Source organism: Pleurodeles waltl, chromosome 6, assembly GCF_031143425.1.
Source record: "Pleurodeles waltl isolate 20211129_DDA chromosome 6, aPleWal1.hap1.20221129, whole genome shotgun sequence".
NCBI classification, from domain to species: domain Eukaryota; kingdom Metazoa; phylum Chordata; class Amphibia; order Caudata; family Salamandridae; genus Pleurodeles; species Pleurodeles waltl.
In genome coordinates, this window is record NC_090445.1 from 372846147 (window position 1) to 372871395 (window position 25249).

At 41.3% G+C, this 25249-nt stretch overlaps 1 protein-coding gene across 5 annotated transcripts in view; it reads left to right on the top strand.

The window, feature by feature from the left end:
• The window catches only part of RIPK3 (receptor interacting serine/threonine kinase 3), a 382452-nt gene extending 357699 nt beyond the window's left edge, over nucleotides 1-24753 (top strand). For all 5 annotated transcript variants that reach the window (XM_069238291.1, XM_069238287.1, XM_069238289.1 and 2 more), the window contains 4 exons: nucleotides 13786-13834; nucleotides 13929-14002; nucleotides 20524-20563; nucleotides 24074-24753. In XM_069238291.1, the coding sequence (XP_069094392.1) occupies nucleotides 13786-13834; nucleotides 13929-14002; nucleotides 20524-20563; nucleotides 24074-24189 (279 nt within the window). In that variant the 3' untranslated portion in view covers nucleotides 24190-24753. The remainder of the gene's footprint in view (nucleotides 1-13785; nucleotides 13835-13928; nucleotides 14003-20523; nucleotides 20564-24073) is intronic.
• Nucleotides 24754-25249: the final 496 nt, after the last annotated feature.

Here is a 25249-nt window from a genome sequence, read left to right on the forward strand (position 1 = left end):
CTTACTGGAAGCAATCGAGAAAGCACCAAATCCATCAAACAAAGACCAGCTAAGATCTTTTCTAGGTTTAGCGGAATATTATGCAAAATTTGTGAAAAACTTTACAGATGTTGCTCAACCATTGCATCATATGATGAAAAAAAAATGTTAAATTTGAATGGTTAGGGAATTTCAACAAGCGTATTCTGCTTTAAAGCTGTGTATCATCAATGCAGTAGAACTGAAACCTTTTGTAGCAAGTGATCATACTATTGTATCTACTGATGCGAGTATGCACGGTCTGGGAGCAGTGTTCATACAATTACACAAAGGAAAGGAACGTGTAGTTGCTTTTGCTTCAAGAACACTGAAGGGAGCCGAAGCGACATACTCTGCTATTGAGAAAGAAGCCCTTGCTTGTTGGTGGGGTGTTAGGTACTTTAGAAACTATGTATGGGGAAGGAAATTTGAACTGAGAACGGACCATAAACCGTTGATCGACGTATTTACAACGAAAGGTGCGTGTCGAGCGTCTTCCAGAATTGCGAAATGGGTATACAGTCTGCAGGAGTATGATTTTACGATGTGTTATGTGCCGGGGCTGAAGAACGTGAACGCAGATTGCTTATCCAGATTGCCAATTGAGTGTCATGTGGAAGAAAAAGAAGAAGAATGGTTGATTGCAAGCATCCAAGATGTAAGGGTGGGTGCGATTAATGAGGAACTATGGCGGAAATCAATTGATGAGGATATGGAGTTGCAAGCGTTGAAAGAAAATTTGGGAATGCATTGGTCCGAGTTGGAAGGTCATAATAATCAGATAGCGAACTTCAAGTGTGTATGGTCAGAATTGTCTAATCTTGATGGTTTGTTGAGGCGTGGTGACAGATTGATTGTTCCGCACAAATTGAGAGGAAGATTACTGGAAATTTTGCATGAGGGTCACGGTGGAATGTCAGGAATGAAGAGAAAGGTGAGAGAAGATTTTTGGTGGCCGGGGATGGACCGAGATGTAGAGAGATTTGTCAGGAACTGTGTGGAATGTGCATGCAGTGATAAATCCCATGTGGGAGAAAAGACACCTGTGGTTCCATTTCCATTCCCGGACAAGCCGTGGCAGAAGGTGGGGATGGACATATGTGGCCCTTTTTTGTTAGACACGGAAGGCAAGGTTTTTGTTGTAGTAATGGTAGATTATCATTCCAAGTGGCCTGAGGTAAGTGTGGTGAAGGATGTAAAGTCAAGTGTGATAATAGAGTTTTGCGAAGAGGTGTGGAGAAGAGAAGGTTATCCAGAGGTGGTTGTGACGGATAATGGTCCACAGTTCACATCTAGTGATTTTGGTGATTATGTAGAAAAGTGTGGGGTAAGACACATTAGAACAGCTGTAGCACATCCCAGGGAGAATGGATTAGTTGAAAGATTCAATAGGGTGCTGAGCGAGAATATACAACTGTCTGTGCAAAATGGTTTGAACTGGAGGAAGGAAATAAAGAATCTTTTGTGGAATTATCGCACTACCCCGCATTCCCTCACATTGAAGACCCCATTTATGTTGTTGAAGGGTAGGAAGCCGTGTACCAAAGCTGTGCCTGGATGGATGGGCAAAGCGGGAAGAGGAATTGTGGACAAAGAGGGAATGTTGAGGCGAGTGAGGGAAAAGCAGGAAGCATATGATGAGAGGAACAAGGAAGGTTGGAAGAGAGGAAAGTTGGAGGTTGGGGATTGGGTGAGGATGAGGGTGTGGGACAAAACGAAAAAGGGTTTATCCAAATGGTCGACACCTAAGCGTGTGGTGAAGGTGAATAATTATAGTGTGGTGTTGGAGGACGGAAGAAGATGGAATGCAAGTAAGATAACGAAGTGTAATGAAGCAGAATTGCAGAAGTGGTGTGTGATGAGGAATGGTGCTACGTATGGAGAGGTGAATGTAGAGGAAGGTAGGAAAAGAAGATTGGTGAAAAGACCAATACGTTTGAATGACTATGTAACATGAGTAGTCTTATAATAAATGAAGATAAAGGGGTTTCAATTAAAGGATGATAGACAGATATATTTCAGCAAGTTTAGGTTATTATTTGTAAGTTGTTAGTATGATAAATAGTATAGTGTATTTTGCATTATGCATTGTATTGTAGTTCATTTAGGCTATATGTTATTTTGTTTATGGGTAAAGGGGGAGATGTGTTGTATTGTAGTAGAATGTAGTAGAATGTGGCAGCTAGCTGTTGCTTAGTGATGTGATGAAGGAAGCAGAATGTTGGGGGCGGTTGGGAGGCAGTTGGTATAGGAGCCTGCCAGGGTTGGATGTATTACTTGTACTTGGAAATAAAAGCATATATTGGAAAATGAGCAACGACAGTGGAGTGTCTTTTCAGTAACCATGCCAAGGAAGGCATTTCCTTACACATGTGGTTTAGATGTCTGTATCGTAAGAACAAACATCTGGTATGTAACATGCCTTAGACCAAGTTACAAGAATGCAGTGTGAGACCTTTGCAGATTCCAGTCTGAAAACATTGAAAAATAAGGGTTCTTCATGCCATGGCTGTGATATTCAGTTCACAGGGGGGGAGCTCTGTAAGCACAAAGATTGAGTTAGAAGAAGCAAAGCAAATATCTGTCTCCAAACAGATACATCATAAGGACTTTTCAGCTTTTAAAGTCTCTAGCCTTATCTAGAAGGTTAAACACATCAAAACACACAAACAAATCTACGATAGCAGTATCTACTGTGACTGCCATCTTTCTTATAGGAGTGGGAGAATTAATTCAATACCTTCTCGAAGAATATAGGAAAATGTTAGCTTTAGTCCAATAGAGGAATATTTTCTTAGATACATGTTTAAAATAAGCTTTGATCAGGCTTTTCCAATGAGTAGCTTGTGAGCTACTGGTAGCTCTCCAGCTATGTGCAGGTAGCTTTGCTATATATGCATATCAAAATTGAAAAGTGTGTGACAAATGTGTGTCATTTCAGACCTCAAAAGCTCATCTTTGGAGGAAAATGGTTTCATTTCCAAAAGATGTTTAAGCATATTTTAAAAGTATGCAGTATTGGGGAGACTTATTACTAAGAACATTTCAACACATTACATTAGTGCTGACAACTCTACCTGATGCACTGAAGTAATTACTGCTGGTTATCTTGCATACTTTGGCTACTAATATAATTTTGTCTGATGTGATAACTATTACAGTACTAATGATATTAGTAGGTCAGGATGATTTCCAGTGAGCACAAGTAGCTCTTATTATAGAAAAGGTTGGAGACCCTAGCTTTAGATTCTGCAGAAAAGGCAGTCCACCAGTAAAGTACTGGTTCCATCATGCAACACATGCCTGGATGCATACGTTTGGGTTTAAATCTGAATTGCTCCGAGACTCAACTTGGCTGTTGAGGTCCTAAAGTTTGGTCACTTTCTCCTATCACAATCATTCATATAAGTACTGAGGGAGACATGAAAGCCTACAGAGATGGAATGTTGCTAACAAAGTTTAAGTGTTTAGTGTCTAAAACAAAGTCGATTGTGTTTCACTCACCAACAGTAAAGGAATTTGTACAATATCTTTTACAGTGCATTGATTAACCTATATTTCTCTGCCACTGCATGTGGCAGGCAGCTATATCTGTATAGTTAAAGGGCACCAGAGTGGGTGTAAAGGTATCCACCAAGGCAGACACCACATCTAGTCTGGAATTTAAATACAGTTCTTGGTAAGTTAATGTTGCCATCTTTCATCAAAAAAAAAAATTCTTTTGGTTTCGCCTGCACAGCGCTTGCGAGATCTATTATGTTCAATATAAATCTTAAAATGAGATCACATCCCGTCCTTGCTTTTCATTAGTTCCTTTTCTAGCCACTTACTTTTCCTCTCTTTCTGTTGGCTATAGCATTCTATTTCCTGCATTTACCAGTGCTTGTTCCTTATGTTTTTGCTCCTATCAGGGTCCCTAGGTCCAAGTACCGTTTTCATCCGCTTTTGTGGTTTAGGATTTTCGTGCACAGCACTTGCTTTATTTGTCCTCCACTCATCTCACTTTTTGTATTAATAGTTAAATTAACCCCTGGAAGAGTCACAGCCCACTTACTTCCAACCTTCTCTTATCATCCTTCCCTTCCGCATGGTTCTCTTCACTCGCATTTTAAGTGGGGACTGACATTCACACTGTCTCATTGCTCTGTCACTGATTCTAATGAGAAAAGTGTAAGGGACATATATGTGCACGTCTTCTGGGAGCAGTTCAATCTCCCGCTCCTTGGATGGAGTCCACTTATGGGCACCGAGGGGCCATGATCTGCAGAAGGTAAGCGCAAGGTCACCCACAGTTCTCTGCGGGCTAAAACACGTTTGTGCATAAAACAATGTAAACACTCACTTCACTGTGCTGCGCGCCAAATAACGTTCCATGGGGCAGCTCCAGAAAGCGCATTGGCTGCATATTTCGCTGAGGATGTTTGTGGTGTCTTGTATCCATCTTCATCAGGGCTGCACACACCATTTCTCAGATTTCCCTGGGTGGTTGAGTCAATATCGACATATACTTTCCAAATGTAATTGTCATTGTCTTTCTGGACTGAGTTGGAGTTCACTGCACGCCGGAGATAAGGGTGATTCCATTGTGACTGGGAATGGGGGTTAACCCGCATGTACCTCAGGTCCAGTAAGTGAGTCTCCTTTAAGACCCTCCTCCACCTAGCTGCATGTTAAACGTGCTTGACAACTGTTACCTCAGCAATGCATGGCATTTGTTCCAGGGGCTCTCCTCACACATAAAAGACAATAAGGAGATCATTAGTCAGCAGACGCTGATTATCCTGCTGTGCTCACGCCCCACTCAATGCTAACTAAAAGTTTCAAAACACCCCGTTCTATTCCAAACTTTGCACGTTGTGTCTCACTCACAAGCTCTCTTGTTTATCTTTTTGCAGAGCTCAGACTTTTACCGGTAGTCTCCTAGGATGGTCCCTCTAACAAGTATAGTCTTATCCATTGAAGTAGCTTGTTTATTTTCCCCAGACCTGACTAATGGCTGCCATCTTGTTGTTTCAGTGGAGCTCGTCAATACGTTCTAGTAATTCTGACTCTGATCACATGACTTTTCCTGTGAACGGTAACTTTCTTAAAAAATAGGAGTTCGGAGTTTACAAACCCCCAGAAAAGTCCACTTGTTGGTTATCATGCCAGTACGTTTGGTGTGCTTTGTGGTATATATGTATCATGCTATAACAGGGTCTGCTATTTATGTGCTTTTTCACGTATTTACTGCGCTGCAGCTAGTTGTGGTGTGTTACTTGCCCAGATCTTTGTACTCTATTCCCCTTCACTTTTGTGCGCATAACTAGCCATCTTTGAACTGTTGATATCACCGCTGTTTACCTACGGCACACATTGCAAGATGTGATTATAGAGTACTTTAGTTGCCTGACGCTTCGCATATTTTCTGCCCGACATTTATTTATGGCTTGTAACACTTCAAACCTTGTTTATGATTTTGCCTCTTTTACGGAGTTTTGTTGTCCACAGCCTCCCTCCCCCACTCCTTCATGTCGTTTTGAACCACCATGCTACAATTTTCTTGCTCCTTCCAGCCCCCTTCCTCCCACTATTGATTGCGTTCACCCTCAATCCCTCCAATGCTCATCAAGCTAAAACGTAAAACAAAATATTATTAATCACATAGGCGAATCCTAATGAATTTACCAATGCTTGTTACTATCTCTTAGCATTTTATAATGGAACAGCTTTCTTTGTCCTGCTTTACTTAATTATTTATTATCCTACACAAACTGTAAGTAAACTCTTTATTGTATAAGTTTCATACAACCATGTATAATAAAACAGCCGCATAAAAACATCAAAAAATATAAAAACAGTTGATCCCATGTTATTAATAAAATCTTTCTTTAGTCATGAACATGTTAACAAGGTAACATGGCAAACAGTTTTTGTGAAGGAGCTGTTAAAAAAAGATAAGATAGTAGCATCTCTAATAGTTGTCAGGGATTTTTCTCTTAACGCTAGCAGCGTAGAGCCCATGCGGTTCAGATTTGCTCAGTGGTTTCATTATGTGGGTTAAAGATAAGACAGTGGTATCTGTTTTCCTTACTATAGTAGAAAAGGGAGAGAAAAAAGTATATAGATTGTGAGAGGGTTGTTTTATTGTGTACTAGTATTACAATTCAAGTACAGCTTTGTTTATGTTGAAGTTGTATATAACGGTTGTCCTTATAAGATAAATACTTATCTATATTCAATAAAAATAATGGGTCTTAATTGCGTGTTTCAACAAATGTTTAAGTTGCAGTTTGTTCATTATTTGTAGTTGTTAATGTTGGAAGGTTATTATTCAGCAATATTGTAGGTTCGTTGGCATGTGTGGCTGTAGACAGATGCTTTGCATACTCCTCCATCTAGTGTTAGGTCCGGAGTTGTGCAAGTTGTTTTTCTTCAAAGACTTCTTTTGAGTCACGAGGTCTAGTGACTACTCCTCTCCATGGTATTGCACATGGCCATTGACTCCATTGTTAGATTTTCTCTCTGCTGTCAGGTTCGGGTGTGTGTATGCCTTTGCTCTGTGTTTCAATTCCGTTCGGTTCGATTCTTCAGTTCTTTACTGTCTATCCACACACTGACCTACACTTTATGTGCAATTTGTTCCTTTCACTTGACCACCTGTAAATCATTTCGCTCAAAGAAGAACCTTCTGGGCCGCAGGGCTCGTCAGCTCAAAATGACACAGAAAGCCACACACAACACTCCCAACCTCTTCGGCAAAGAGTAGGCCCAAGAAGAGTCAGCGTTTAGGAAGAAGAGGCGTTCTCGATAGCTCCAATGTTGAGGTAGACATGGAGATGTAGGAAGTCCCATCGGCCCAGCATGTGTGTACTGTGACCCCCTGCCCCTTGCATCTCCACCCAAGCCAACTAAAGAAATCTGCAGCTTCACCACTCCCCCGATTAGAGGTCACAGGACCACCAATACCGTCTGGCCATGATCGGATCCAAAAAACTGCTCCGGGTGCCCTGCCACCGAAGTTTGCTACCAAGGCCAAACCTTCAGCCGAGTCCATCTTCCTCTGTGCCGACGAAGCCTCAGCCTTCGAAGCCGAAACGGTTGTTACCAAAACCTTTGGAGTCGAAAGACTCCAGAACATCATCGGCTTCCACATGCCAATGATGTTCTGGATTCGATCCAAGTGGGGACTGGTTGAATTATTGCTACCCCTTCCTCTCCTCCACCTTCAAAGAGGAAACTGACTTTTACAGGAGGCACTGGATCTACCCCTTGCTCCCAGGAAGAAAGCAAAGGACAGGGCTACCAGCTCTGTCTATCATCCTCTTCCTACACCACCTCCAGCACCACCACCTCCATCCACCCCTCATTTTCTTCATCCATTATCACCAACACATGATCCACTGAATGCCTCACCTCAGTAGTCACCAAAGTCAGACACTGGTGGGCTAGGGGGGCCATTAGGAGATCTTGTCCCGTATGATACGGATCCTACCACACCAAACGATCCTGACCTGTACCCAGCTTGTTGGTCATCTCCTGAAGATGCAACCTCCTACCATGAGGTCATTGCGAGAGCGGCTGATTTCCATAATGTCGAATTACACAAACAATCCCTCCAACAAGATTTTCTGTTTGGCTCCTTATCCTCTAAACACAGTACCTGGCAGTCTTTCTAGGCATGATTAGACATGCAGACAATACCTTCAAGGACCCTGTTAGAGCCAGGTTCATCACTTCTAGGGTAGACAAAAAATATAAGGCAGCGCAGTTAGACCCCTTATTTATTTGGAGTCAAGTGCCACCAGATATCATAGTAACAACCACCACACGCAAGAGGGCTAATAGTCATGAAACCGGGTATACAACCCCTGCACCAGAAAAGGAAAGCAGATAGATGCTGCTTGGAACAGGGTTGCAGCACAAGCTGCCAGCCATTGACGTATTGCCAATTTTCAGGCCCTTTGGCCTGTTATGATGGAGCCCATTGGGATGAGAAGGAGGAACTCCTACAGTACCTCCCATAAGAACATAGAAGAGGGGCCAACAAATTGTTAGAGGTAGGCAATAGCCAACAATTCTATTCGCTGCACCCTTGACTCTTTGGCTACTGCAGCTCGAGGAATAAATACTAGTATCCTTCTTAGGCAACAGGCTTGGCTGAGACATTCTGGCTTTAGGCAGGAGGTCCAACAAGCAGTTCTTAACATGCTGTTCGATAAAGAACATCTCTTTGGCCTGCAGGTAGATTCTACCTTAGAAAAAAATGAAGCAAGACACTGTCACAGACAAAGCTATGTGAGGGTTACAAACTACCACTCCTAGGTTTCCCTTCTTTGCCCAAGCTACATGGGTACCCATAAGTCCACAGCCACAGAGGCACCCTCCTCCCAACAGAAACAGCCTCAGAACTCTCACACCAAGGGTTGCAGCAGAATCTTCTTCAGAGGAAATAATAGCAAGGGTAACAGTGGCTCCTCTCGCAGAGCAACACCCACTGCAAAACAGTGAATACCCTATCCTCCCCGACCATACAGTACCTGTTGGAGGCAGACTACAATATTTTCACCCAGTCTGGGATACCTTCACCACAGACAAATGGGTGTTAGCCATTATCCAACATGGCTATTGTCTGAAGCTCATTACCACACAACCCAGCATTCCACCTCCCAATCCCAGGTTATCATAGGAACAACAAACACTACTCAAGGAGGACATCCAAGCCCTTCTCATCAAAGGGAGCAGAGAACCTATCATTTTACAGCAGAGTTCAGGGGTATACTCGCTATACTTCCCAATCTCCAAAAAGGATGGGTCTCTAAGACCAATCTTAGATTTCAGGCCTTTAAACAAGTACATCCTATCAGAACACTTCCATTTGGTCACCTTACAGGATGTCATTACGCTTCTTCAACAGGGCAACTATGGCAACATTAGACCTAAATGACGCTTACTTCCACATACCAATACACCCTGCTCACCGCAAATACTTATCGATTTGTGATAGCAGGCAAAAACTTTCAGTCCACAGTTCTTCCACTCGGGGTGACTACCACACCTCAAGTGTTCATAAAATGCCCAGCGTCTTCGCAGCACGTCTGCGAAGACGAAATGTTCACGTATTCCCCTACTTAGACAATTGGTTTATCAAAGCAGTACACATCAGCAACAACACAATCAGATGACAATAGATCTCCTTCACAGCCTGGGATTTACTATCAACATTCCCAAGTCTCACCTCCAACCTCTACAGATCCAACCTTACATGGGAGCAATCCTAAACACATAGTTAGGGCTAGCCTACCCCAATTCCTCTCTGATTCAGAATTTTCAGGCAGCCTTACCCCAGTTCCAAACAAATCAGACTCACACAGTGAGGTCAGTTACACGTCTGCCAGGAATGTTGGCATCCAGCATTCCCATAGTTCCCCATGCAAGGTTACATATGCGTCCCCTGCAGCAGTGCCTAGCTTTTTGGTGGTCTCAGTCACAGGGTCAATTGGTGGATCTAGTGTTTATAGACCACCACACTCACCTTTCTTTGCAATGGTGGAACACCAACAGCCTGTTAAAAGGTTGGCATTTTCTAGACCATGTCCCCCACATCACTCTCACCACCGATGCATCACAGATGGGTTGGGGTGCTCACCTATAAGACCTAACAGTACAAGGTCTTTGAGACTCTAGGTATCAATCTCCACATCAACTGCCTAGAGCCTCATACAGTCTAGCACTGAACGCTTTCCTTCCTCACCTGTCTCATAAGATTGTTTTGGTCATGATACACAACATGACAGCAATGTATTACTTACAATAACGGGGGTGGACACGATCTTCATAACTGTCACACCTGTCTCAGAACATATGGAACTTGGCTCTTCATCACAGCATTGACCTGTTTGCGAAATACCTTCTGGGAACAGACAACTTTGCAGTCATGCTCAGGAGAATGCAGCAACAAGTCCATGAATATGAACTCCATCCACAAGTCCTCTTAGCATGCTTTCAGAAGTGGGGGTTCCTTCAGATTGACCTTTTCTCCAGAGCATAAAAGGCCAAAGGCCAAATGCCCAAACTTCACCTCCAGGTCCCAAAACCCACTATCCAAGGGCAACACACTATGGATGAGTTGGTCAGGTATATTTACCTACGCTTTTCCGCCTCTCCCACTTCTTCCTTGATCCGTGAATTAACAATCCAGTTATTGCTAATACTAAGCCTGTTTATGGCCAGGCCGGAACACTTTTTAAGCACTATTTTCCTGAAAAGTATCAAATAGATTTACACTAAACCAATCAAATCCATTTCCTTGAAGTGAATGAAGTTTATTTAAAGAATTAAGTCTTAGGTAGAGGTTACATATGGCATCTCAATGATATATAAATTCCCACCAGGAGCAGCACCCTGCTGCTCAGCCCACTGCCTTCAACTGATCTCCCAGGCACTCATAAACATTTTTGGACATTACAGACACACACTGGCTGAGCATCAGATATCAGGGAAACTAGGGATAGAGAATGCAAAATACCTAAATCAAGGTACAACACATTTCCCCCCTTAAAAAATGATAGAAAATATACATCAGTAAATGTAAGATAGAAAAAATAATAAAATAATTCAGGAAACGAAAGAAAGAAAATCTTTTCATATGGGATATCACAAACACACTTCAATTAATAAAAACACATAAGGAAATGAGTTTTGAATCTCTTCCGTCCGCACTCATCCCTAACACAGGGCACACAACAAAATGGGCATCTTGCAACCCTAACCCTAACTCAAACATTTCAAACCCCACACAAACAGGAGGCTAAGGGTGTCTTTCAACCCTCGCTCGTCCTGAACCTCAGAACATTGCATACATTTTAAAAAGGGTCTCTTTCAACCCTCACTGTAATAAAACGCAGCTTGCAACAAATCCAGAAAAGCATTAAAAATATACTCAGGCAGTATTCTCAGCATGGCATTACAAACACATAACCATAGTACATAACACAGTATCCCCTTCAGTGGGGAGCAGCCTTTTACCCGAATTTAGACTCAGCTCTCCACTACATGGAAACAGGTCGTAGTTCCACAGGAGCACAGTGGAATATTCAGTCAGATGTTTAAAATCCTAGTGCAGCAACGAGTTCAATGGAATAAAATTAAAAATAACTTCCTTATTGTCAAATCACCAGCTGTGATGATATACTATTCACATATTTATCACCCTTTCTACCATCATAGGTGCACGATTCTTCCATCAGAACAACAGACTGCAGAAGTACATATTGTGCTTCAATGCTTTGAGGCCAAAATCAAAAATATTACTGTTCGTACTGAACAATCCACTTCCAATACACTTGTGCACCAGAGAATCCTATTATGTCCTTCCCAAAGATATAAAATGGCAGCAAATGCGTCGCCAAGCATCATTTTCTCCAGCACTTAGGGTTTGATTTGGTAAATGTGCTGTACGTTATCACACGTTGCTCTCAATAGCCATTTCTCTTGCCGGTACTCACTGCCACATGAAAAGCTGAAGAATCCATAGCTTGAGTGCTAGGCTCCCCCACGCAGTTCACATGCACAAAGAGCTGAGGAATTCACAGCATGCGTGCAAAGTTTCCCACACAGCTCTCGCTCAAGTAACAGTATGTCTTTGAATCTTAACACCAACAAGCAACCGATTACATAATTCTTTAAAATGTAGTGCTTCTTCAATGTGCAAAACCTTTTGTCCCTTTCCACAACAAGATACAGTTTGATATGGTGAATAAGATTGAATGAAAGGTAATCTTACCCTTAGTAGCGAGTCCTTACACATGTGGTCTTCACAGAGCCGCAACTGGCAGGGGAAGGAGGCACGGGTCTCTTGAGGAATGTGTGACTATAGGGAGGAGCTCCCACCGGGACTCAAGTTTAAGTGACAGCGGCTATGAAACTCAGTACTTCTATATGTAAGTACTGGTAAGGGACCATTGAGTCTAGCATTTCTCATTGCCAAATAATCTACTAACACAGGCATGTGGTGATGATAGTGGGATCCAATGTCCTGATAAAGGCTGTCAGACCTATAAAGGTGGAGTTTGGCCGAAACATGATGACACAACAGCAGATGACAGGGGTGAATGGGTGATAATTCCCTCAATATCACCACCGCAATATAGGTTTTTAACCCTTTTAATCTAAGGGATCCATAAATAAAGTTAGATGAGGGGACCCATGAGATAGTTTTAATGTGTATGTGTTCTGCTGAGTAGATCCCAGGGTTTATGTTGTGTATTGTCTACCCCCTCTTTTTGCTCCATCCCTGATGTTTGCTATTGCGGGGATGTTGATGCAAAAGCCCAATGATGAAGCATGCCACGACTAGTGTGTGAGAGCATTTTTACAAACCTAGCATTGTTTCCCATTAAGACAGAACTTTGACGATTCTTACAAAGTATCTGCTTTTCCTCCTTGTCCTATTTTGTGTGTGTAAGTGTCAGTATTTGTGAGGACGGATATGGAGGGTTTTCCTCTCTCCCCTCTCTGGGGTTTGTTATAAATGTTGCTCACTAATCACATCAATAAAACTGAATTTCAGCCCTCAAATAGCTGACTCCACACACTGCTGGTTTGATCACATCACAACTGCTGCATTCCTTGTTCACCTGCACTGCCGGTTCACTCCCAACCAGCATGTCTTGGCCAAGTGATGACATTCTGTATATGATAAGTTCAGATTGTTGGCCCACAAGGCACCATAAATCAGCATAGACTTTAAACCTAAATAGGTTAAACGCCCAAGACTGCAGGCTGTCTGGTCACAATGACACTGGTGGGGCTTTCAGGACAGTTCTCTTTTCTTATTAGATTTAAATCACTCTTCCTTTTTGTTTCTTGTAGGCCTAATCTTCCTCTTTAAACCCCACTTGCACACATAGATTAGTTTCCAACTTGTTGCCATTGTTGTACTCAAGAATAGACCCTTGGTAGGCAGGTAATGTAGGTTTTATGATGAAGTTTATTTGAAGAATAAAGTCTTAGTTACAGGTTACAGGTGTCTTCTCAATGCTATATAAATGCCCACCAGGAGCTGCGCAGCCCACTCTCTCCAACTGATCTGCCAGGCATACATAAACATTCTAGGACATGATAGACACTGGCTGAGCATCAGGTATCAGGGAAACTAGGGAGACAGAAAGTGTAATACCTAAATCAAGATGCAACAACTATTGCGTGGGTGTGCTGTCAAGGAAAGAGGACACAGGAGCCAAGAACTGTTAACCAATTTGCTCATGTTTGCACTTCTAATCCGCCCCATAAAGTGTCTACTGCTTCAAGGTTGATGCACAGTGTATGAATCTAGGAAAAAAATTAAACTGCATAAGAAACAAGTCACTTATTTGTAACAAGGTTTTGCCAGCTGAAGGCTGTTATGCAATCATATGCCTGCATCTCCTAACAAGAGGAACAGATAGTTCATAAACAGAAACATTTTTCATCCCATCTTGTAATCATCAAAGCAAAGACACAAGCCTGAAAATTACTGCCAGGAGGGCGCATTATGGCATTACGGCCAACTTCATCAGGGGCACATAGACTATTTCCAGGCTTGATGTTCAAAAGAATAATTTGATTTGAACAAGCATGTTTTCCAGACCCAACCACTAGATGGTTGAATAATGCACACAGCAATATAGTATTTACAGATAAGCAGCTTGTTTCTGTTACTCATTTTCTTAAAAACTCCCCTGTATTGAGTGAGACTCCTGCTTTAGGACGGGGCCTTTTTCATCTTCTGTTTTCTGTGTTTTTTAGGCCGTGCCTACCAGCCACCTCTCTTCCCAATCCTTCAAGCACTATACAGGTACTATAAGATAGTTCTACTTTACTATGAATGCCATTGGTGCAAAGCATACGTCAGCTCAGTTGTGACCTAACATCTGTATTTTCTCCCTTAGGGAACCCAAAGTATCCACTTAGACCTATGCCCCCACAACCTCACTACCCATTGATGTATCCATATCAACCCCAGGTAAGTGACAGGATCTTCTCAGAAATGTAGAAGAGCTGGAGATGCAAATACTGTGCAAGAAATGTCTTCTCAAAGTAGGAATATATTTAATTATAGATGCACAGTTGTCAATATCAGGGTTGTTCATAGTGAGAGAAAACAGTTGTGAATTTGACGTCACTTGGAAACCGTCTGTGTTAAACAACCTTCATATTGACAGATAGTCATCAACAATGTTACATTGGATATGTCCCCCAAACCTGCCCTGCCCCAAAAGTTAAATTCCTCTACACTGCTGGTGACATGTATCAGCTGCGCGAGGGCAGAGTAGTCATGCGGTAGTCATGAATAACTTGGCCTGAGCCTACTCTCTTTCAATATACTTTACAAATAATACATGGCTGTTGTACTGTCATACACTCCATCTGGCCATCTTTCTCATCCGACCCAAATGTTTGTATATATGTCTATCCTGCCACTCTCCCCCACTATCCTTAGCAGTGCCTTCCAAGGTAAACAAAAAACCTACTGTCCTGCCACGCTTTCCCACCACCCTTGATAACACCCCTATCCCATTGCAATATTTAAAAAATAAAAATGTCTGGTAATGCCACCCTCCCATACCACTCATCCTGACACCAGCCCCAACATTATCCCAGTATTAAATGACAAACCTGGCATGCAGCCTCTCTTCCATGCCACCCTTGTAGCATTTCCTCTCCATCACCTGAATCAGCACTCTCTGCACTTAATCCAAGAACAGAAATCTGGCGTCATGCTGATAGTGACTCTATGAAGCTATTGTCGGGCTGCACTAGAATATCCTGCAGCCAGGAATGTGCAGAGACCTGTGGCTGACTGGGCAGGTGGAGGTTGCCAGCACAAAAGCACCTCCCACATGCCACTGCCACACTACGGTCTATGCAGACCATAGAGAAGAGGGAGAGCATAGAGAAGTGGGAGAGAAGGAAGTCTCGGAAGATCAGAAGAGGCAGAGAATCAGTGTCTGCCAAATCATCCGCTTGGAACCTTAATTTTCACTATTGTCAGAAATATGAAAAAGTAAAGGCGTTTCACTTCTCTGGCATGCCAGTTTGAAGATACATAGTTAAAATCTAGTGTTGGTTATTATAAATTTTCCTTAACTCCGATGATGTTCTTTAAGAAATAATTTATTGGCAAGATGAATTAACAACAGCCTCCAGCCACAACCGGTAGCGAGCATTTCTCCTCACCGCTGTCAACTGTCACAGCAACAGTTATAGAATGCTGGTAGTAACCAACTGGGAAGACAAGGGGAAAATGGGGAGGAATGGAATGTTACACTTGGATCCCTATGGGCAGGTGGGCACACAATGAAAGGAAGGGGGAAATAGAGAATGTACATTTTATACAAAACATTACTTATGATAAATTACAACATTGGTGATGCACTAACAGGTTTACAGATGATGTCTCTGGTACTTTGAGAGGTCACCACACTGTCCTTAAAAGTTACTAGCCACCGGGAGTGCTGCCTTAAATCATCTTATACTGGCGGTTAATAAACACTGACTGCTGCCTCAAAATATTTCACAAAGTTAAACAGTGTGAGAGCTGCCTCATGATCAACTTACACTGGTAGTAAATAGATGTTGTGATTGCTGTCTCTTAAATGCTAGAGGTTAATAGGCTCTGTGGGTGCTGCCTCATACCATATATCACTGGAAATGACTAAACATGGTGAGTGCTACTATCTTTTTTTAATACTTTGAATTCACAATATATCTACATACCTAACCGTGACACTGGTAATTTCTACATGCACATGTGCACCACTTTAGCTAGGTGGGTCAGGTGCAATCGTGTTTTCTGGTGTCAGGTTTTGGCAGCGGAAGTCCTCTCAGGTCTGTTGGGGTGCCTGCAGGATGCAGAGAAGCAGCTCCACTGCTTCACTGGAGTTCCTGGGTCTTTGTTGAATGCAGGCAATCCTCCCAGGCTTTTAGAGGCATGACAGCTTGCAGTACAAGACAACTCTGGTGCAATTTGGCAGGAACAGCAGACAGTCCGACAGGACTGGTGCCAAGTCAATTGCTTCTTCCTCAGTCTGCTTTCTCGGCTCTTGAGTGTCCTTCTTCGTAGATCAGCAGGAATCTGAGATTTGAAGATTTCCTGCCTTGGAATGCAGATTTGCAGATCATCCTGTTGGGAGTGGGTGTGTAACACCCCTGCCAGAGCAGGCTTTGTTCCTGATCACCTGAGAGCAAAGGCTGTCTTGGTGGGGTCAGAAACTCATCTATCGGTGGCAGACTGGTGGAAGCTAGTTCGTCAGCCCACCAGCAGTTGGTAGGTTTTCAGGGGGGCACCTCTAATGTGCCCTCTGAGTGCATGTATTAATAAATGCACCACTGGTATCTGTGAGGGTTTATTAATATGAGGTGTTTGATACTAAACATCCCTATTTTCAGCGAAGCCATCATGTAACTAGAGAACTTGTTTTGACCAGTGTCAAGCACAGGTATTTAAATGACTTCCTTGTTCACGTACTATGTCTAAGAATCAACAGAGTGATAGTAGGGGCATATTTTCTCATGCAGATATGCCCTAACCTGTAATATATCTACCCTGCCTTAGGACTGTAAGGCCTGTTGTAGGGGTGACTTACAAATATTACAGGCAGTTCTAGGGGACATGGCACTCAAGTGCGTGCCATGTCATGTTTTCAGTTTTTGCAGCACCTCGTCAACCAGCCTGCAGTGGCAGTCTGTATGAGTTTGGTGCTGGGTACGTTAGACAGGCACAAGCTGTACTGCAGCTCTTGGGGGATCCTCCTTAGTACCCCTGCCCTAGGTACCAGAGTCACCATTAACTATGGACTTACAGAGGTGCTAAAGGCCTGGCCACTTGGGGGTCAAGTGACCAAGTGTCTTGTTTTGGGGAAGGAACACTGGCACTGGGACCTGGTTAGCAGGAACCCAGAGTACTTCAGTCAAAGTTGCATAAAAAAACAGGATCCCTTCCCATTTCTGAATGGGTCAGCACCATATCAAACCGTTGGTAAAGTATTACAGTTTTGCAACCGGAATTTAGTTGCAAAAACTTAATACATACCACTTTGATTTGGCATTTGAAAGGGACGCCCTAAACAAGTCCCTTCCAAATACTGAATTGCAAATGCTAATTATGATTCGGTAACAAGTTACTGAATAGCAATTTGGTATAAGCACATTTACAAAAACATTTTTGTGGTTACAAATGACCCGATTCTGTGAATTCGGCCAATTGCAATATCAAAAATGCTTTGTACATCTGGCCCTCAGTCTCTCAATATATTTATTGAGGATCTTTCAAGGATGGATGGCAAAAGAAGATTGCCAATCACGGTCAATGAGGGGAAATGGTTTTTGGCTCTAATACTTTTGGTCTGTTCCCACCATGCCCATCTCTTCATCCCCACCACGTCTATATTCCCCCTTTGAAGAACAGGCGTCCTACACAACGCTGACACCAGCAAATGAGGTTCAACCATGCTACACGCAAGTCCCACGTGCATAAGAGAGCACTGCTCATCAAACCAGTATTTACCATATAGTGCTTGGAAAAGTGTGTCATATTAAACAGGGCCAAGTACTGTCAACCCTCCTTTTGGCATCAGCTGATTAAGCACTTTCCAGCATGCCTGCAGCTGTTTAGTTTCAATATCAGCCTCAGCATTACTTGTTTAAGCTATCTAAAGAAATTCAGCAAGTATACTAATAGGAATATCTGCAAATAGGTAAGAAAAATTCAGCATCACAGCTATTGTGATCAAAGAGATTCCCCGGTGATATAGGTTAAACCATGCACAGCTGTCCTCACTCCCTCTGTTTCCTACTTGGGCATTTAAAGGGATAGTCATCTATAAATACTTCTGTGCTGTTTGTAAGTGGGAATATCTCCGATTTATCCCAATTAATCAGTAGCCTGGAGTAACTGTCAACTTTAATTGTATCTCTAATAATGGGGGTCATTGATTTCTGGCTTTTAGATATAGAGTATAATATTGTCAGTTTATAGAGATAATAACAAGTATCTACCTCTTACGTTATTACTGTGATGCAGATGATTCTTGCGTAGCAGGCATGCCAAGGGCTCATTGACCAAGGCAAGTATCAAGGGCAGTAGTGAACAACTTTGGCAAGTGCTCCTACCCAAGCAAATATAATTCGAGCAGGGATTATTAATCTTCACATGAGCTACAGATCACGTGTATTGTATATTCCTTAAGTCCAGAAAATGGCATTCATCACAAAGTCTCCCTAATCAACGACCACTCTAATGTGGCAAATGCTTTTTCAGCATCTGATAGGACAGCCCACTCGGGAAGATCATGCTCTACCCTATGGAAAATAGCTATCATTACTCATAGTTTAAAAATAGTTCAATAATTCCATTTCTCTCAAATTTCAGTGCCTAGGCCTCTGAGAGGAGGAAAGGCCACCAGACTCCAGCACCACTGGTGAGAAGTTCTAGGAGAACACTAGCCCCGAGAATATGTTTCAAGAAAGAGCACAATACTTTCCCCGGATCTATGTGGGAGGTAGTATTGGGACCAAATTCTGCCACGTATTTCTTCCCCCCACTATCATAACCCACCCCTGTGCATCCTACCCATACATTGGTGGACTGTTTTATATACTTTTCACATTTTTCTGCAAGTTCTTTATATTTCTGTTGTTTTTAGGATTTGACAATAAGTACTCACCAGCCTTACTTTCGTCTTCATTTATTCATTTGCTTTGGTCTTTGTGCTAGTGTTTCTTACTGGGCTGGGATGTGCAGACCTGCGGGGAGCTCTTTAATGCACACTGCAGCGAGGCAGCGCACCTTTGACTTAGCAGTAAACGAGATTGCTTTTTTTTGTTACACAGACCAATAATTTATGCCCGCTTAGTCCCAAAAATGTTTTTTACTATTTGCGACCCAGTGGGGGGATAGAAAATTGTTCATACTTTGTGATACTGAATCATTACACCATGGTGCAAAAGAACAGAACATATCAAGGTTTATTTAAGAATATTGCAGAAGCAAAATTCATTCAACATCCATTAGTCTCTTTATGCCTTTTTTGTTATATTTAGTTTATTGTTTCTTCAAATGTAATTTTTGAACACAACTGGCGAACACGTTTCGCGAACTGTAAAATTGTATATGTTGCTTCATCAGGGCTAAAAATGTCTAGGGCACTTAAGTGCTGATATTCAAAATTGATGCTAACACTTCACCAGGGTTCGTTTTTCTCCTTTGTTGTGAAAAAAATATTATATTCTGTTTTCATATAATAGTGGGTCTGAATGATAAAATGATGAAATAGATAATTAATTTTTTCAGTGGCCAACATGATAACCAGCTTTTTTATATCGGTCCCAGTACTTCAACTTGAAGCACTATTTTATGAGAAGAACAGAGTATACTTATAGCCTCTTACACTGCAAGTTACTAGGTGCTGTGAGGAATCATATCTTATACTGGAAATTACTAGGTGCTGTAAATAGTGGCTCATATCATTTTAAACTGAATGTTACCAGGAGTGAGTTAAGCCTTAAATCATCTTACAATCGAAGTTACTAGGCGCTGTGAGTGCTGGCTGATATCCGATAATACTGGAAGTTACTAGGCTCTGTGAGTGCTGGCTGATATCCGATAATACTGGAAGTTACTAGGCGCTGTGAGTGCTGGCTCATATCTACTTACATTGAAAGTTACTAGGAGCTGCGAGTACCGGCTGATATCATCTTATACTGGAAGTTGCTCGGTCTTGTGAGTGCAGCCTCATCATCTTACACTGGGAGTTACTAGGCGCTGTTAGTGCTGGCTCGTATCTTACACTAAACTTTACTAGACACTGTGAGTGCAACATCGTTAGGTTACATTGGAAGTTATTGTTCGTTGAGATCTCAGCTTCATATCATATTACAGTGGAAGCTGAAATGACTGTGAGTCATTCCTGTGTACAGAGTGGACTTTGTACAGCAGGCCTAGCAGCCTAAAAAGTACAAAGCAATATGGGGCGTAGTTACCATGTAAGCAGGGGATGGTTCAAAAACGTGTTTGTTGTTAGGGGAGTGTAAAAGAAAGAATGAATGTGTTCGTTCAGCGCATGGAGTAGCTGGGGGTCTTCACTGCTTGTCAGGTATCTACGACACATCATGTTGCACTGTCTCTAAATTACCAAATCCCCTGCACAACGTCTGATGTTGTAAGAGCACTAGTCTCACATGTAATATTTATTCCATGTGAGACATATATTACATGCATGTGATGTCTGAGCATAAAAGATTTGATCTCATGTTAGTTAGAACTATATACTCTCTGAGGTATGATTTCTCACAACTGCTGTAACTATACGCCGTCACTGTGACCAGTGTCGAATATGGTAAGATATATCATCTTACTGTGTTTTTAAGAGGCACTGTAAATACGAACATTTGTTGAAGTTTTTTGTGACAGATTCTCTTTTCATTTCTTGTTAACATTTAAGTGCATAAATTGCTTGTACTTAAATAATTTCTTTTATTTTCCAGTATTCACACCCGCCTGTCCCTCAGATATCCGCTGCTTCAGGTGGGTTCCTCCTTCCATATCATACATATTTACTGTCCTTTTAGTGGCTCTATGTAGGCCAGTGATGACAATAACATGCGGACTGGGGAGAAACACATCTAAGGCCACTCAAGGAGTCAGGGGTAGAGCTAAGGATAGACTCTGAAGAGGAATCTAAAATGATTACTAAAAGCTTGTCTAGGTCTGGTATGACAGCACAGGTTCATTCCTATTGTTAGCGATTATTATACGTGTACAGAGTGGGCGTTTCTCTACCTCCAAATCCACCTCATGCTATTATTGGCTATTTAATGTATTTTTCTCTTCTTATGGAGTGATTGCATTGAAAGATATGACGGACTCTTTTATCTCCTCCATTCATCGTATAAAGAAAGCAGTCTTTAGTGTTGTCTTTTTTCACAGAAGTCCGCTTTTTAAATGTTTCAGTCAGGGCTCTTGCTCAAGTCACATATATCTACATAAATGTCATGAGATCACACCAAGTGGCAGAGCAGAGAATAGGCGGAGGCACAGATAGTTGAACATGCATGCCACCAGTTCTTGTTTGGGGCGGATGCGTATGGGCATTTGACCCCAAAATGTCTGCTCTGATGCTGAGGTTTAGTGGTAGAGTCAAGGAAGTTTCATTGAAATGTACTACATTGAAAGACAGTTTTGAGAATATATTTCTCTCAAGAGGCCTGCCAGCGCAATAGTCAGTCATTTTCCTGGCCCATCCTTAACCACCGTGGGATGGGGGGGGTTCAAAGACAGATCACCACATTATAGGGATATGAGATTTCTGTTGTATGGGGATCCTTAATCATCTGGCACCTTTTGTTTTGGTGAATGTGGGACAGAGAGAGCTTTGATGGCCATGTTTGTCTGTTGGTGTGTGATGTTGGTAGGTGGATGGGATCTGTTCCACTGATAAATCCTTTGTGAGAGCATGTGACCTCCCAGAAAAGCTGTCAACAAAAAGAATCACCCACTGAACTAGGACACAATTGTGAATAGTGTGAATGCTCTCTCTGCAATACATGCCTCCTTCATACTTCCAAGGCCAGCTTTGATGGCAGGGTTTTCCTGGTTAGTCATGTCTTATACCAGCAGTGTTTTATGGTGAATACAGACTTCAGGAAGGAATGCCTGTCTTTTTTACTGTATCATATTTGGGTACCTAATAAAGTGTATCCATTTTCCGATCAATCCTAGAAATTTGCCAGGATCTAAACTTTTAACTGGCCCTTCAGTTCCCAAAAAATTGCTGAGGGCAGTACATTACTGATTTTCTGAGATTTCTGCTACACCAGCATTTTCTCCCATCAATATAAAACATAACCTATTTCAGTGCGAATTGCAGTTAAACAAATAGGGGAAGAGCTGAAATTTACTGTCATGTGATAAAAATACAGCTGGACAAAAAATAGATTTACTTTTTATTGGCCAGCACTGGGCCCCTGAGGAGAAAACATTCTTTAATAAGCATATGAGTGTTTAATGACACCATGTAACCAAAGCTTTAATGTTCTAAAGGTGGTGATGGTGTGGGCATGTCCAGCCTTATATTTCTTTTGATAATTAATTCTTAAAGTGACACGTATAGGGTAACCATCAATTACACTTAGATGTCAACACAAATATTTGGACTCAGATAAGAGTGAGATACCATCCTAGCAATCAACATTAACAATATCAAATCAAATGAATCACCACACCAGTTTAATGGAGTTCAAGCATTTATTGCCTTTATATTAACAATACTAAGATCACGTAAATCAAACGCAAGACCAAATGATACAAGTACAGAAACAATACAGGCTGACCAAATCTACGGAAGAATCTTAACCTAGACAGAATATTTATCATTAAACATTCAAGAACAACCATACAGAGTAACAATAATAACAAATGTATGATATAAACAGAATACATTTAGTTATCACAGATGAATTGTTTAGAATCAATTTATATGAAACAGTCAAATTTAGATTGTAGCATCCTTAACCATTACTCTAATTCAATAAGCATGTTTGGGATTCATGCTTAAAGAAAAAAAGACAAAAATTAATTTGGAAAACATCTGACTATGGCGCTAACAAAAAATAGCGGTTGGGTTTCTAAAGAGAGAAAACATAAAAATCTGCAAAAAAGACAAATGCACATTTTGGTTATACCTCTCCTAAATGGTTCAGCAAGCAGCGATGTCTTCATCAGTGGAGTATATTCTGGTCTTCTTCATGAGGCAATGACATAATAGGGAACAGTTCAGTCATGTTTGACCTTAATGTATCTGAACTGTCAATGTCAGAAAGCTGAAGACACAGCACATCATTCCACTATCTTAGAAAGAGAAGAAACTCTACAACTGAGAAAAGAATTGAGAAGAACTGCCCTTAGATCACCTAATTTAGTTATATTAAAGTCCAAGAAAGCAACTAGCTAAGCTTCTATTGGTCGGTCTATGGGATGGTTTAGGTCAGAGCTAATTACATTTACTGCACGTTCCAGAAGTATCTTTTCTTCATTTTCTACATTCACAATTGCCTCATCTTCTCCTACTGCAGTCTCCAGTTTCCGCAGTAGAATACATTTGTTGCAAGTTATACTTCAGCACTGAAAACTATTGTTCCTGGGTACATATTATTTCTCAGGAATAAACAAATGTTACAACATAAGAACAACTTTTCCACAGTGAGCAAGTCACACACAGGATGCTCGAAAAAACCTTTATTTGCAGCATTAACATTTTTTAACATTGCCTCTGCATTTTACTAAGCATGAGGCCTTTTGAAAACCAATGCTAAAATGTGAAGAATAAAACATTTCATAACATTTAAACTATTAATCCTTTTAATACATATTAATATTAGTTTTTCAGTACATCTAATTATGAATACACAATATATTTTCATTAGACAGTTATTTATTATTTAAACCGAAATATGGCGGCCACCAAAGTGTTTGTTTTCTAAAACACATTTTCAGTAATTATGTTTAAACACATGTTATTTTATTAAGTTCTAGTTTCACAATTTTTATTAATAATGTTTTCACACCAACAATGGACATTCCCAATCTTAAACTCAACACAAAGATTACCCTATTTTGGGCAGTAGATTTAAAAGGGCCAGATGTATCAAAGGATTTTACCCATTCTGTGTCTATGGGAGAAAGCTTTAGTACATTTGGCCCTATATCACTTCCAGACAGTAATTCTTCTGTTAATGGAGATTTAAGGCAGTAACACAATTATTGCTGCAGTACTTTTACCAATAGTGATAACCCACCAGAGTGGATTTTTTAATTTTAGGCAATATTTCCTTCTTTTGTAAGGTGGTGGTATTTACACCAGCAGTAATAACTGATTACCACCAGCTGTATACCTGTGCATTTTCTGATACAAGGGCCCAGACATCCTAGCTTTATTTTTCACAAGTCTCCGGACACGGCTTGGATGATGCTCATCTTTGCAGGAGCAAACATTAAGCTTTGACATTACTGACGTGGTTGTAACTTCTGTTTCTGCAGGTTATATCCCTATCATATGCAGCAATATAAGTGGAATGCAGATTGGGAACGGTAACACGATGCACATAGACAACAGAAGTCAACAGAAAGAGAAAAAGAAAAAGAAGAAAAAGTGATTTTCTTGTGAAGACCTTGCAAACTGTGCAAACCCAGTCTTTATTCTACATCACTTTTTCAGTCCCACCTCTTCTCACCCTGCTGTTCCTTTCTCTCCTGCCCGCCATAACTTCTATTACACTTTTTAGTGACCTCTCCCTGCCAGAGCTCCTCCCTTTTGCTAGTTGAGCTTAATCTATCCCTATTCCCCACTGTGAGTATCACATCTAGATCAGAATTAGGTTAAACTTTGCAATGTAATGAAATCATGCCACAGTCCAGTCTTTCAGCTTTTCTCCAATGATTCTTTCTCTCTCATTCTTGTTCTCTCTTTATGAAGATATCATCCTTCACTAGGTTCTGTAATAGAGAAGCCTGTGATCGGATGTACCTCAAGGAAAGCGATAAGGGGAAGCACAGAACACAACTGCCCTAGCTGCTGATGCTCGCCTTGAACTGAATCCGGTACAAGAAGCCTCTTTTTTAATAATGAACTCAGGGGGACATCTTTATATCCATTTCAAGTACATCCATTGAATCTTACTCAGGAAGTTTCTATGATTAAAAATCGTTTTTTAAATGTTTCCTTTTGTTTGTAATGTTCTCATTGTTCTTCTTCTTCCAATTCACTCTGCGCTTTACATAGTTTGAATTTCCAGCCAATGACAAGTAATTCAGCGCTGCAGGAGATTCCATTGCCTTGAATACTGCTGTGTTGCAATAAGTATCAACAAGAACAATAATTACAATGAGTGATAGCAGGAGAGGATGGATCACCACATAATGCCTTACTACACACAGGGTCTCAGAGTTAGGAGGGAAGTGGCAAAACTCTAATTCCTGGGGTATGGTCCACCGATTGGATTTTCTACACCTTAGAGATATTATTGTTGATCAAATTAGGAGGGTGCATTATGCTCCATATCTGGATATTCTTTCAGAGGACTTTTAGTTCCTTCCAAACTTCAGATCATACCCTGAGTGACTTTTGAACTGAGCCGGACACCTTGTGACTTTCCATATGCATCTGAATGTCTTTAACTTTCTTTGGTCCTTGAGACTTGAACACAGAAAAAACTG